This window comes from Alexandromys fortis, unplaced genomic scaffold, assembly GCF_014885135.2.
Source record: "Alexandromys fortis isolate MF-2015 unplaced genomic scaffold, M_Fortis_MF-2015_v1.1 scaffold_70, whole genome shotgun sequence".
In the NCBI taxonomy this organism is placed as follows: Eukaryota; Metazoa; Chordata; class Mammalia; order Rodentia; family Cricetidae; genus Alexandromys; species Alexandromys fortis.
In genome coordinates, this window is record NW_026067955.1 from 3,718,263 (window position 1) to 3,732,608 (window position 14,346).

Genomic DNA, 14,346 nt, shown 5'->3' on the forward strand with positions numbered 1-14,346 from the left:
GGGGGAGGGAAATGGGAGGCTGGGAGGAGGCAGAAACTTTTTCTCAATAAAAAAAATAATAATGTAATATTAAAAAAACCTGAAAAGAAAAAAAAGAGGAAAAAAGCAGTTACTGAAAACTCAATAGTTAAGACTGAAAATCAGATTAAACAAGAGATTTTTTTTGTATTTTTGTTTTTTCTTTTAAAGACTCAATTTCAAGGTAGGAGTAGAGAAGTAATAAGAAAACAACGATGTACCGGGGGGAAATTATAATGACAGAAATTATTAAAGCAGGATTAAGGAATAATCAACATAATGAGAAGGCCTGAGGTTTAGAGGAAAGAGAAAATTGAAGGTGCTTTTATGAGAATGCAGATATAGAATGTTCCCATTGCTAATGAAAGACATCATCATGCAGATTCTGGAAGCAAAAATATTAGGTTTGTTTATAAAATTTACCATTATTTTCCCATATATGCAGCAGTTAGTGAAAGAGAAGATGACAAAGCTGTGGTGGGGCAGTCTATCCCAGAGAGGGGTTAGCAGCAACTGAAGGAAGGCGGTGGGTTGCTCACCCGTTCTCTTTACACAACATTCTTATGCACTAAAAGGAGAATTATACAACACCCCTGTACTGAAATTTCACAATTATCATAAAATAGGGGTCTAGGAGAAGGGCTCTGAGGACAGAGGTAGATACGGAAGGGAAGTGTGGAGCTAGAAAACCTATTTGTAATTATCACTTACTTTGACAAACATGACAATTCAGGTTAGTGGGGAAACAGGTCTTTTCAATAAAACATGGCCAAGAAAATAGATATCCATATGTGGATAAAATGAACAATCACCAACTATGTTCAAGTACATAGAGAGTTAACTAAAGGGAGCTCACAGCTCTGAATGAAGAGAGAAAGCTGTAAACTTTCTAGAAAGAACACAGGATAACACAGTCAGGACTCAGACAGGACACAGAAGACATCAAGGACAGAGGAGGTCAAAGTATAGATGATGTCACCATAACTGGAAGCTTCCACAAATCAAATACTGTTCTGAAAAAGTAAAAATGGCAAGTCATGGAAAATATACTCTCTGTAGACATACAGATAGATACTGGGATAAAGAGATAGACAGACAGAGAGACAGAGAGAGGCAGAGAGACAAATAGCCATAGGAGACCCAGAGAGAGACAGAGAAAGAGAGAGAGAGATCAAAAGGTTGAATCTAAAATATCACATGACTTTTAGTAGCAACAGTCTAGACCAGTGCTTCATCACAGATGACAGATGAAATGCTTGGAAAAAAAACTTGGTGCCTCCACCCATCAAGAAAATACAAATCTAAAATGATGGTAATTGTTTGTGAACGACACAGATGCTCAGTGCCAACTGTTTCTGATGAATTTAGCATTTCCAATAAAGTCAGACAGTTTCTGATAAATTCATACATTCACATGGCATTCCTTTGTTTCTACCTTGGAAAAATAGGGCTTTGGCCCACTAAAATAAATAGATAAATAAAAATAACAAGACTGGTCATCCATAGTGATTTTGTGTGGCCAAAAAAGTAGAAAAAAGATTGGAAAACGAGCAAGCAAATGCTACGACAGCTTTTCTCCAGTGGAATCCAACCCAGCAATGGAGAAAATGATGACAAACACAACAAACTGATGACTAACAAAACAGGGCAAGTGCAGGGAAGAATCCATGTTTACACATCCATGTGCTACACAGTGGCCTCACAGCTAACGACTATGCACACAGTAGAATCTAGATGTGCGCAGTCCACACCACCTAGGATTACATTAAGTCTATGAAGTCATTACAACAACAAAATCACCTAAGACTAAATTTCTGAGCATGCATCCCTGATATGACATGTATGTAGCTGTACACACTTTTTGTAAAGTACAAATGTAGTCAAAATCATCCAGAGACAGACATCAGAGTACCTCTGGAATAGGAGCAGGACTGACTAGAAAAGGGATGCAGAAGAACTTTCTAGAATAATAGAAACATTTCAGACACCATGATATGGTTGGCAGTTACATTAAAATAAAAACACGCTGACTTATATATATAGCTAAGATTTTATTGCATCTAGATTATAACTCAATCAAGTCTGGAGGGAGGCCCTTGGCAGTGTAGGAACATGGAGGATGCAGTACGCTCTAGAGGCTCTTCTCCTGTCTACAGGAACGTTCTCCAAGCAGTGACAACTCCTTCTGTGGATCTCTGTAATATGCAACAAATAAAGCAGAGCTGGGGAGAGTTCGGTGGGGAGGGGTGCTTGCCACTGAGTCTGATGGCTGAGTTTGTCCCTGAGACCAGTTTGATGTTAGGAGAGAGCTGCCTCTTGTCAAATTGTTCTTTGGCCTCCACACCCATGCTGAGATACAACTCCGCCTCTCCTACTAGCCCACAAAATAACAGAAAATATAAATAAAGCAAAAATAAGAACTGTCGGGCGGAGAGCTGGCTCATCGGTTAAAAGTATTGCCTGCTCTTCCAAAGGTCCTGAGTTCAATTCCCAGCAACCACATGGTGGCTCACAACCATCTGTAAAGAGGTCTGGTGCCCTCTTCTGGCCTGAAGGCATACACACATATTGTATACATATTAAATAATAAATAAATATTAGCCGGGCGGTGGTGGCGCACACCTTTAATCCCAGCACTCGGGAGGCAGAGGCAGGCGGATCTCTGGGAGTTCGAGACTAGCCTGGTCTACAACAGCTAGTTCCAGGACAGGAACCAAAGCTACAGAGAAACCCTGTCTTGGAAAAAAAAAAAAAAAAGAACTGTCAACATGGCTCTTACTTTGAAGGTTCTTTTATCCATTTCAGAGGGCTGCTCAGTTGCTCCCTCCTCCTTCCCACTGCACGGTTTGGCAGGGCACAGGTCAGCTCTGGGCCTAGCTCAGTGACAGCACAGAACCCATCTCCATGAACACATGGCTGTGCTCCTTTACTACACTTGGTTCTTAATTATAGGAGTGGAGGAAGTGCAGCCATCTTCAGCAAATCTCGTCTATTCCACTAACAGTGGCTTAGGCTCCTAGTGTTCCAGTCCTGTCCCTTGGGGAGACTGAGTGATGCTCCATTTGTGCAGAGCACTAGCCCATCGCGTTGGAGACTGTCTCCGTGTGGGCTTGCTAAAGATTCCTGGTCATTAGAGTATGCTCAGGTGCTTTTGGGAGAGCCAACACAGAAGGGATGCTGAGCTCTCAGCACGACTGTCATGGGCCCATAAAGAAGGCACAGCTCCTTAAAAACAAGTACAGTTTGAAAATTTGTATTTGAGCTGGAGAACCTAGCTCAAAATGTTGCTTAAGATTACTGAGCACAGCTGAGCGATGGTGGCGCACGCCTTTAATCCCAGCACTAGGGAGGCAGAGGCAGGCGGATCTCTGTGAGTTCGAGACCAGCCTGGTCTACAGAGCTAGTTCCAGGACAGGCTCCAAAGCTACAGAGAAACCCTGTCTCAAAAAAACAAAAAATAAAAAAAAAAAGATTACTGAGCACAGTTGGGGTGAAGACCTGAAGATACAAACAGTGCATGCTCCTACAATATTGCTCAGGAAAGTTGTAAGTAATAAAGGACACTAGCGCATAATGATGAAAGGAACAACTGCCAGGAAGAAATAGTAATTTCAGTTCTACTTTCTAGATTATAACTTCAAAATATTGACCATATTCTAGACAAATATTGATGACATGCTAGGCAATATAACCAACTTCAAAGAACCAATCCATTTTCATTGGACACAAAGCAATTAAATTAGAAAAGACAGCTATAATAAAAGGAATAAGAAAATCATATATTTCAAAAATTAAAAATATACTCCAGGGGCTGGGGAGGGGCAGAAATACAGAGTGACCACAATGAAAACAAGTAGGACAAGAATTGTCATTAGATCAAAGGAAACCAAAACTGCAAAGACTGCCCACTCAAAGTCAAAATCACCCAGCCAGTTTCCCAAAGAACTTTCACTAAATGCCTAAGGAAGGCATTATCTTTAGCTCATATCTGGAGATTCTAAGTAGGAAGGCAAAGTGGGAAATCAAAGGATATGCCAGTAAGAGGCCCTCTAATCCCGTCTGGGGCAGGCACAGCAGCACAGAATGAGAACCAGAAGAGTAAGAGGAAAGGAATTGCAGCTCATCTCAAGTACTGTAGATATAAATATTACAAACAGCCTTAGTAAATGCCCTCAGGACTATGTACAAATGATGGCCTAGAATATGTGAGCAAGATGCTAAAATGACCTAAGGATTTAGAAAATTAATTTGCAAGCTCCATGGATTTAAGAATCAAATCTAATATGACCTATGTAAGAGTTACAGAAAGCATTTTAATAAAATTTAATTATCATTAATAATGTAAACTTAAAGCAAATAAAAAAATAGAAGACAATTTCTTAGGCTGGAAAGAAGGTGAATTCTTGCTCTGTGAGCATGAGGATCAGAGTCTAGACCCCTAGCCCGCAAGTAAGGAGCTGGCAAGGCTGTGTACATCCGCATCTCCTGTCTCAAGGCAATGCAGTGGCTGTGCACATCCGTATCTCTTGTCTCAAGGCAACACAGTGGCTGTGCACATCCGTATCTCCTGTCTCAAGGCAACGCAGTGGCTGTGCACATTCATATACAATGGCAGTGCTAAATGAAAGATGCTCCGAGTCCTTTCTGTTCTGTGTGTACACATATGGGCATTGTTCTCACACACTCACATGCATGTAACACTCAAATTTCTTCAGATTGATAAATGGTAGCTAATGAACATAGCTAGTGATACATTTTCTTTAAAACTGGGAATAATTCAAGAACCCACTTGCATTTCTGCTTTAGCTTTATGCTAAAGGTTCTCCTAGCTCAGCTGAACAAAGAGCCTTCGAATTCAGTGCCTAATAAGGACCCTTCACTTGATGTCACCTTCTACATGTTCTCATATGACAGAGGGCAACAGGCTCCTCCAAGCCTCTCCTAAAAAAAGGAAGTCATTCCATTTGCCTACTCACTCCCTACCTCTCAAGTCCTTTCACACTGGTGACAAGGTCTCAATAAAATGTTAGAGGGGGACAAACATTCAAACATACAGTGCATATATAATGGCTAGTGGGAAACTGCTATTGCTTTAGAAAAAAAGCAACAACCAAAAAAAGTGTAAATGGAACACCCTTTTAGATAATTTATGACATTACTAGAATAAGTACTCAGAGCAAGGTTGTTATAAAGTGAATGAACCAAAATCAACAACGATTACACATGTTACCAACAGTAAAAAATCAATTTCTTATCAAAAATTTCACAATATTAACAAAAGATAAGATATGGGAAGAAATCTGGCCAAAGCATGTCAGCTATCTGTGAACTTTCAAGACAACCGACATAACAGTCTTGCATCTACCAGCTATCTAACAATTTCTGTGCTGCCTTCTACAGACAATGGTGTGCTCTTCTCTCTTCCCCCATCCAGCATTGCTTAGCTGCCTATAGTTATTTGTGTAGGGTTGAGGACTCATACTATCTCTCCTGTCTACTCTGGTATGTCTACTGCTGTCCTTGTTCAGCTCATGTTAGGACAGTCATGTTGGTGAGACTTTATAGGTGTAGCTTCTGACATTACTGGAGACACAGTCTCACAGCAAATTCCCTATCCTCCAGCTCTTACAGTCTTTCAGTCCCTCTTCCATAGACAATAATCTAGTTATATTTCTGAAAAAGAAGGCAAGAAAAAAAAAACAGGAAGAAGGAGTTGATTTCTAGTTGGTCAAGAAGTCAGTTTAGTGGCTGAGACCAGGGTATCTTCAGAGCAATATTTTTAGTGAGATAGAAAAGAACAGATAAGAATGTGGTGGTTCTCAGAAGAGGCAGGTGTGGTCCTTGGGATGTTTTCATTTTCTGTAACGGGACCATATGGACATGTATGGAACAGTCATGCTTCAGTATTAATTTGTTGTTATAGACTAACAAAAGCATCTAAAAGTTCTGTCTGTAGGAATGCTTTTGCACATGTGCACAAAGAAATGGAATGTTACTTGTACCACTTGTAATAATGAAAAATTGCAAATAATACAACTGTCCAGTATGAATTATAACCATAAGACAGAATGCTATATTGCTACCAAAATTAGGGAACTAGAGCTAGATGTACTAAAACAAATGAGTGTCAAATAGAGCAAAACACAGAAGATATGCGCCATGAGATGGCTTCATGCACAAGACACTTAAAAGCATGCAAACCCATTGCTACCTATTATTTAGGAGGTGGCTTGGTGGTTGAGTGCTAACTCCAAGTGCAAAGCCCAGTGCTGATCCCTAGCACTGTAAACAAAAGGAGATGGAGTCAGATGTGTGTGAAAACAAGCAACACCAATCTCAAGACGGAGGCTACTTCTGTGAGAAGACAGTGGCAGGGAGGGGAACCTAAAGCCCTGACCTGTACTTGAAAGGGTTTCATTTATTCCTCTGAGAGAGTTACCAATATTAATGTATTATTTTCAGTTACTGTAAATGTTTTAAGATTTTCTTTTTCTTGAAGCAGGGTCTCACTCTAGTTCACGCTGATCTCACCGTGAAGCCTAGGCTGGACTTGAACTCATGCTAAACCTCCTGCTTCTTCAGCCTCCTGACAGTTGGGAGAACAGGCCTGAGCATCACACCTAAGTTTTAATTTTTAAAAGCAGACAATGACGTGGGATTCCCCTCTGTAAGCTACGAATATGTTTTATTACCATTGGTTAATAAAGAAGCTGTTTCAGCCAATGGCTTAGCAGAGTAAAGTCAAACAAGAAATCTGAAAAGAGATATAGAGAGAGAGTAGGCAGAGTCAAGGAGATGCCATGTAGCTGCAGAAGGAGAAAGACACTGCCGCTGGAACCTTTCCTGTAAGCCACAGCATTGTGCCAATACACAGATTAATAGAAATGGGTTAATTTAAGATTTAAAGACTATCTAGAAATAAGCCTGATCTGTTGGCCAGTGTTGTAATTAATATAGTTTCTATGTGATCGTTCAGGTCTGGGCATCCAGAAAATGAATGAACAGTCTTCTCCTACAGGACAACACCATGGAGACTAAAAAGATATTGAGTTTGACAATGACCCAGTTTCCAAGACAGGACTGGCAAATGAAGATGTGTCTTGACACTGAAACACTAGAGGTTTCTGTTCATGAGGATGAAGGACAAACCATGCTTCCTTCCCAGGGCTCAGGGGAAACACTAACCTAAGTAAATTCTCAGAAATCAAGAAAGTAAGAGAGTTGTCAGTGACAGATCAACATTTTGGATGGATTTCAGGAAGCCGGAGGAACTTCCCAAGAGACCCAGCTGAGGAAGAGGGCCTGCAGCGGGGAACCACAGGAGAGGTCCAGAGCTGCACACGTTTCCTTGGATGGGAGGCCATGCCGTTGTCACACTCGGTCTGGACATGCAAAGATCAGGCCTGGGTGACATGAAAGAAGCACATGGGGTAGGTGTGTAATTTAACACCTGCCTGCTCAACAGTTCCTGAACCAACACTGACCCTATCCCACCTGCCACGTTCACACAGCCAGCATGGCCAGAGAAGCTGGCTGAAGGAGTCCCCAGCAGGAGCTCCAGGCCTGTCCTCTCAGAGGCAGGTAGAGTAGGTGGGACAGGGAAGTGGTGCTTCCTTTAGGAAAAGGGTTAGTAATAGCAACAAACAGGGGTGGGGCACGACAGGAAGGGCAGCTCAACCCACACAAAGGAAACAAAGTCCTTCTACCCAACAAAGTAAAATCTTTCTTATTTCAGTAACTCCACTTGAACCCGCAGTTTCCCTCCATTCATCCTGAGGAGATGGGTGCTCTGTGTGTGCAACTTAAGAAGTTACACAATTGGGGCTGGAGAGATGGCTCAGAGGTTAAGAGCATTGCCTGCTGTTCCAAAGGTCCTGAGTTCAATTCCCAGCAACCACATGGTGGCTCACAACCATCTGTAATGAGATCTGGTGCCCTCTTCTGGCCTGCAAGCAGACACACAGACAGAATATTGTATACATAATAAATAAAAATATATTTAAAAAAAAAAGAAGTTACACAATCCAGTGATCAACTGGGAAGGAGACAGACAGAGAGACACTCCTTCTCCCACCCTTATGGCTAAAGAAGGGCTCAAACACCCTAGCTACCACCCAATGGAAGCTTTTATTTTAAAGTTACTAGCTGCAGGGCTGGGTCCTTCTGTGTCAGATCAAGGTTTAGTTCTGAGCACCCACACCAGGCAGCTCGCAACCACCTGTAACTCCTACTTCAGAGATGCCAAATTTCTGCACCCACACTTAAAAATAATAAAAAAAACAATAAATCTTTTGGGGGGTGTTAAGACGGGGTTTCTCTGTAGCTTTGGAGCCTGTCCTGGAACTCTCTCTTTAGTCCAGGCTGGCCTCGAACTCACATAGATCTGCCTGCCTCTGCCTCCTAGTGCTGGGATTAAAGGCATATGCCACCACCACCCAGCTAAAATAATAAATCTTAATAATCACTAGTCATTAAATAGAAAAAAAAGTCAAATGTGGTGGAGGACACCTGTAATCTGCTACCTGGGAAGTGGAGGCAGGGATCAGTCCTTGGCTACAGAAGGAATTAAAGCCAGCATGGGCCCCTATGAGACCCTGTCTCACCCCCAAATCTCTCATCCGCTCTCCAAAGAAAGAGTAGGGTGGTGACTAAACCTAAAGGCAGGAAAAGATGAAGGAAAATTTAAAAGTTTTTTGGATTTTTAAGCAAAGGTTTATGCCAGACATGGGAGCTCACACCTTTAATCCCAGCATTTAGCAGGCACAGACAGAGGTATGTAAAAAGGCCTTGTCTGGAGAGGGAGAGACAGAGACAGACAGAGATGTGGGAAGAGAGAGAGAGAAAGAGAGGGAGAGAGAGAGAGAGAGAGAGAGAGAGAGAGAGAGAGAGAGAGAGAAGGAGGGAGAGCGAGAACAAAAGAGAGAAAGAGAACTTTAGAAATGATTGGAACTTAAGATTTGAACCACAACCCTATCTATTATCTACCTTACATGTACATTCAATTTCCTGCATTACCTGCACTATACTTATCACTACTAAAGATATACGATCGATACTGTTGTCTTTTAAAGTTTCATGGATGGATACATTTTCCTTTCCCATAGATGCTGCTGCTGACTCAGCTGCCATAGTGATGAGCAGAGACCACACTCACAGGCAATGGGTGAGTTAGAGCAGAGACCACACTCACTGGCAATCGGTGAGTTAGAACAGAGATCACACTCACTGGCAGTCCGTGAGTTAGAGCAGAGACCACACTCACTGGCAGTCCGTGAGTTCCGGCTGAGCAGCATGTGCTTTCCCAGGGAAAGCCAGACTCCAGGCGGGAACATACCAGGAGAGCAGATGGCTGCCCCAACCAGCAGAACTCTTTGGATGCTTACCGGCCCCAGTGTACCGAGGACAGACTAAGTCCTGACTGAGCAGCTTGTGAGGATTCAGCAACACAGCAAAGTAATCCAGCCTGGAAGCTCTGAAAACAAACAGCCCGTCTCTACCATTCTGTCCAACCTGGGAAGGACCTGACGTGATTCAGAAATTGTGCAATAAATCCATGTCTTAGAAAAGGTTCAGGAAGTCTCCTCCCCTCCCTGAAGACATGGGTGTTAGCTGCCTTATATTTTCTGGGAAAATGAAAGTGAAACCAACTCATACAACGGAGCGCCATCTGTCCCCAACATCTGCATGCCACAGAGAGCACACTGCACTCTTTCCTAAGGAAGGTATTCTGTTAGGGTGTGCCTTGTGTGCCTTTAAAAGCTCATGAAAGACACCAGAGAGCCCAAAGGCAGCTTTTCGACAGTGTGGAAACAAAGGGGACTTTAAAATGATAATGATGCCAAGTTCACTAGGTTGGTATCTTCTCATAAAACTGAAGATGTGTTTCTAGTACCTTCCACCTTTGTAGCAATACACAAGGCCTCCACATGAGGCTACTATTTAGGTGTCTGCTTCCAGCCAAACCATCGAGTCCTCCTACAGGGGTAGAAGGAAGGGTAGCCACCCTATGGATGCTGGGAACTGAACCCAGATCCTGACGCTACAGAGGAGACTAAGTTCTCATCGTGAAGTGAGCAGGAGAGATCACATTGGCTTAGGCTTCATTATTATTCTGCACCACAGCACCACAGTCAAGCCCAGTAGTTCTCACCAACCCTAAGGCTCCGACCCTCTGTACAGTTCCTCATGGTGTGGTGACCCCAACCATAAAATTATTTCATTGCTACTTCAAAACTATAATCTTGCTACTGTTATGAGTTGTGATGTAAACATCTGTGTTTTCTGATGGTCTTAGGCATCCGCTGTGAAAGAGCCATTTGATCCAAGAATGACTTCTCTAGTTGTCTGAGAGCTCAAGTCTTGTTCCCCCAATATGTCTCTCCTCCTCTGCTCGCACACAAGTCTAAGCTGTCGCCGTGCCCTCTTTTAGAGTCAGCAAGCCAAGAGACGCAAATGACAACTGAGCCCAATTACTTCATTTTTAGACAAATCTGCAATGAGCCCCAGACAGTTCCAGTGTTTCATCCAGGGTCACACAGCTGATTCGAGGTGAAGCTGAGACCCGAGCTAGGCCTCTACGGTGCTGGGCACTATTCCCTTTTCATCAAGAGGCCTCCTTAAAACTGCCAGAAGACAATCAACTGGACCTCTACTTCCTCTCTCTGTGCCTCTCCTTTTGGGCACTCACCAATAGCCTCCCTTTCTCTCTCAGTACCATAACAGAAGGAATGATGAGCAGTGATCACGTACACCAGATGGTTCATTTAAAGGTAACACTTAGACTATTTTTGAATTTATATTTATCTTTTAAAACAGAAACCACTTACTTTCCAGATCAACATATTACAGACCTCCATAGTTATGGTCACAATTCAAATCCAGAAAAACAAAAACCTAGGTCACTTCCAATTCTGGCATTCCACACTCAATACTGAAGTATCAACAAGAAGCAGGCGCACCTGCAGCCTGCGGTACTCACCACAGAAGTGATCTGATTGTGTCGAAGGTTAAGTTCAGTTAGAGAATCCAGACCATTGAGATTGTCAACTTGACTCAAGAGGTTCCTGGCAAGGTTTAAAACTCTCAAATCACACAAATGATTGACATTTTCAATCTTGGTTATCTGGAAAACAAAGGTGGGGGACGAGCTTGATTAGCATATGCATGTAATAAAGCTCCAAAAATAAAACATTCAAGCCCCCAGATTTAGTGACAAGTTTATGCCGAGACATTTAAGTCCATTTAAGGGTCTCAAAGCAAGTCCTATGAAGTCATTTAACTTGTAAAAATGAGCCAAGGATCCTAGTTGACCATTTGACATAATGAGCATATCGTGTAAATTTTCTCAAATAACCAATGACTCCCTTTGGAGCAGCTCTACGGCTGCCAGGTCCCACATACACACTACCTGTCACACAGAAACTGACTCTGGCCCCGAGTCACATACTCACAGTGCTTTGACAAGGCAAATCAAGCCTCTCAGAGCAAAAGCAAAGGACAGGACTGACCTGCGCCTGCCAGGATCTTGAGGGCAGTGAAGAGTGCAAATGGACAGATGGAAGGGACTAGAAGCCCCTGTGGGAGGAAAAGATGGCCTCTGGAACATTAGTGCTTAGGCCAGGAGACAAGGCTCAGTTAGGGTGCAATGTGGTAGGCACTAGCCCGTAGAACAAAAGACCTTACGTTGTGGAAGCCACGCAGGCACATAAGCACAGGGCCAGAGCAGAACAGCCTCAACTCTCAGGAGGTAAGGCGAGAACAGCACTGTGTTAAAGCCCCTGTATTACTCAGCAACACAGTCTAAGGTTGAGTGTCTCCTACACAGGAGCGGGGAAGGGTGCTCATCAACCTCTTCACAGGACTTCCTTAAGAAACCGTGAGTTGCTCAATGTGTCACTTTTCACTAAGGGGACACATCTCAGGAGCTGGGAAGATCCTCAGGGTTGAGAGAGCTTGCTGCTCTTGCAGAGGACCAGAATTCAGTTCCTAGTAACCACATGGAAACTCACAACTGCCTGCCTGCAACTCCAGCACCAAGGGATCCAATTTTCTCTTCATGGCACCTGTGTATGTATACATGTATGTGTGCACATACATGCACACAAATCTTTTTTTAAGAATAGATTTCACCATCTGTAAATATGAATCTGCTCATTTACATTGCTATAACAATTTTATTTTTTAAAAATCTAACATTTCAAGGCAAATGTTCGCTAAAAGACTCTTTTTAGATTCACAATACAGTTTCCATGCTGTTATCTGGACTCTGCAACCAGCAAACACCACCTGGATTCTTTCTAGGCTCAGGAAGAGACACACACAGTGGTATATTACAAATTGGAAAACATATGAAGGTAACCTGTGGTTGTGTTTAAATTTTGTTTCAAGGTTTTCCATCTAATTGATTTAAAGTGAAATAAAATTATATAAAATTTAAAAAGAAACAACAAGGTTATGGAAACATATAGATGGCAGAACTGTACAAGCAGATATAGAGTAAGGCATCTGACAATAAATACATGATGTAATTTGAAATATATAGACTTAATAAAATTGCAATGGAGAGACTATATAAAAGGAAATCAGTAATGTAAACATGTGCTTGAAAAACTCACCCAAAATACAGAGACTAAGCAGAAATAGAAGAGTGAAAGAAACTGGTAACTATAACAGAGAAAAGAAGTGATGCTTGAAAACATGAACTGAAACTCGGCTGGGCTCAAGAATGACAAATGGGTACTATGGTTGAGGTCAGTGTGCCCCACAAGCCCCCATAGAAAGGTTTGTTTCCCAGGGTGTAGGTATTGGGAGGTGCCATGAATATTAAGTGAGGCCTAGAGAAAGGTCATTAGGTCACAGGGATGTACCCCTGAGGGGATTATGGGACCTCAACCTCCCCTCTTCTGTTTCTTGGTTTAAGATGTGATGCTCTTTTCAGCAGTTCCTCCAGTAGCCACCTGATTTTGGATTTGAACCTTTGTGAGCAAAGCTGTGTCCTTCTTCCTGCTCAGTGCTTCCTGCAGGCAGTTTGCTGTAATGAACTAAGGAGACGAAGGCACATGCACAGCAGCTCTTCTTCCTGCACACATTCCTGAATATTCCTTTCAGAAAACCCTACTTCTCCAATTCTTCATAGACCTGTGGGGTCTGAAACTAGATCCTCTGCATTTTTCTGCTGCTTTGACTTTGGAAACATTGTTAGTTCTTGTACATAAGTATTTGTCTATAACTTTAAAAATATTTATGTTATATATACATATATATATATATGAGTAATTTGCCTATATGTTTGTATATGTACCACATTGTACTTGGGGCTGCTAGAAGTCACAAGAGGATATTGGATCCCCTAGAACTGGAGCTATAGATAGTCATGAGTCATCAAGTGGGTGCTGAGAATTGAGACTAGGTCCTTTGCAAGAGCAATATATGGTCTTAACCATTGAGCAATCTCTCTAGCCCCATTAATCTATAAATCTGGAAATATATCACTAGGGATGTTGTTTAGTTTCTTAAAACTCCATAAGTCACAGCAACTGGCAGAATAAAGTCAGTTATTCTCTGATGTGGGATTCTCCTCTGTATGCTGGGAATATCATTGGATAATGAATAAATCTGCTTTGGCCTACAGCAGGGCAGAATTGAGTAAGGTAAAAATTCCAAGCAGATAAAGAAAAAAAAGGGCTAAGTCAGGGAGATGCCAGAGGAAAAAGATGCCAGTGTGCCTGTACCAGTAAACCACAAGCCTTGTGGTAAAATATAAAATAATAAAAATGGCTTAATTTAAGATATAAAAGCTAACTAAATAGATGCCTAAGCTATTGGTCAAACAGTGTTGTGATTAATGCAGTTTCTGTGTGATTATTTTGGGCCTGGGCAGCCTGAAAATGAACAAGCAGTTTCCACCTACAAATTGGTGCCAATGCAGACAACTACATACACATTACTCAGATAAAAAGGGTTTATATGCTACATGGTGCTATCCAGAGTTGAGGTAGTGAGGATGGCTCCTACCCAGCAGTCTCAGAGGCAGTGAACAGACCTTCGTCATGTTGGACTGGGCAGAATCAAAAGGCAAAGCAGCCTTAGTCCTAGCCATGCTGCTTAGCATTTTAAAAAGCGATCCTGGTCAGAAAAGGATTACAGATATGCAATAAAGACAGATTCAGACAAAAATAAACCTCTAAATTGGTCATTGTGTGTTGAAAAATGTACATAGGCTTGAGAGAGAGAAAAAAAGAGTATAGACAATTATGATATAAAAGACTATAGACAGTCATAAATTTTAAAAAGTAAAAATATTAAAATAAATATTAAACTTATAAAAAG

The 14,346-nt window shown here is 42.0% G+C and overlaps 1 protein-coding gene across 11 annotated transcripts in view; it reads right to left on the reverse strand.

Moving 5' to 3' along the window:
• Window positions 1-14,346, reverse strand: part of Lrrc49 (leucine rich repeat containing 49) — a 114,293-nt gene that overhangs the window by 70,394 nt on the left and 29,553 nt on the right. For 10 of the 11 annotated variants that reach the window (XM_050151924.1, XM_050151930.1, XM_050151926.1 and 7 more), the window contains one exon: window positions 10,997-11,140. In XM_050151924.1, coding sequence (XP_050007881.1) covers window positions 10,997-11,140 — 144 coding nt within the window. Of the gene's footprint in view, window positions 1-9,401; window positions 9,567-10,996; window positions 11,141-14,346 lie in introns of those variants that run through there. The other variant, XM_050151935.1, reaches the window with a different exon arrangement.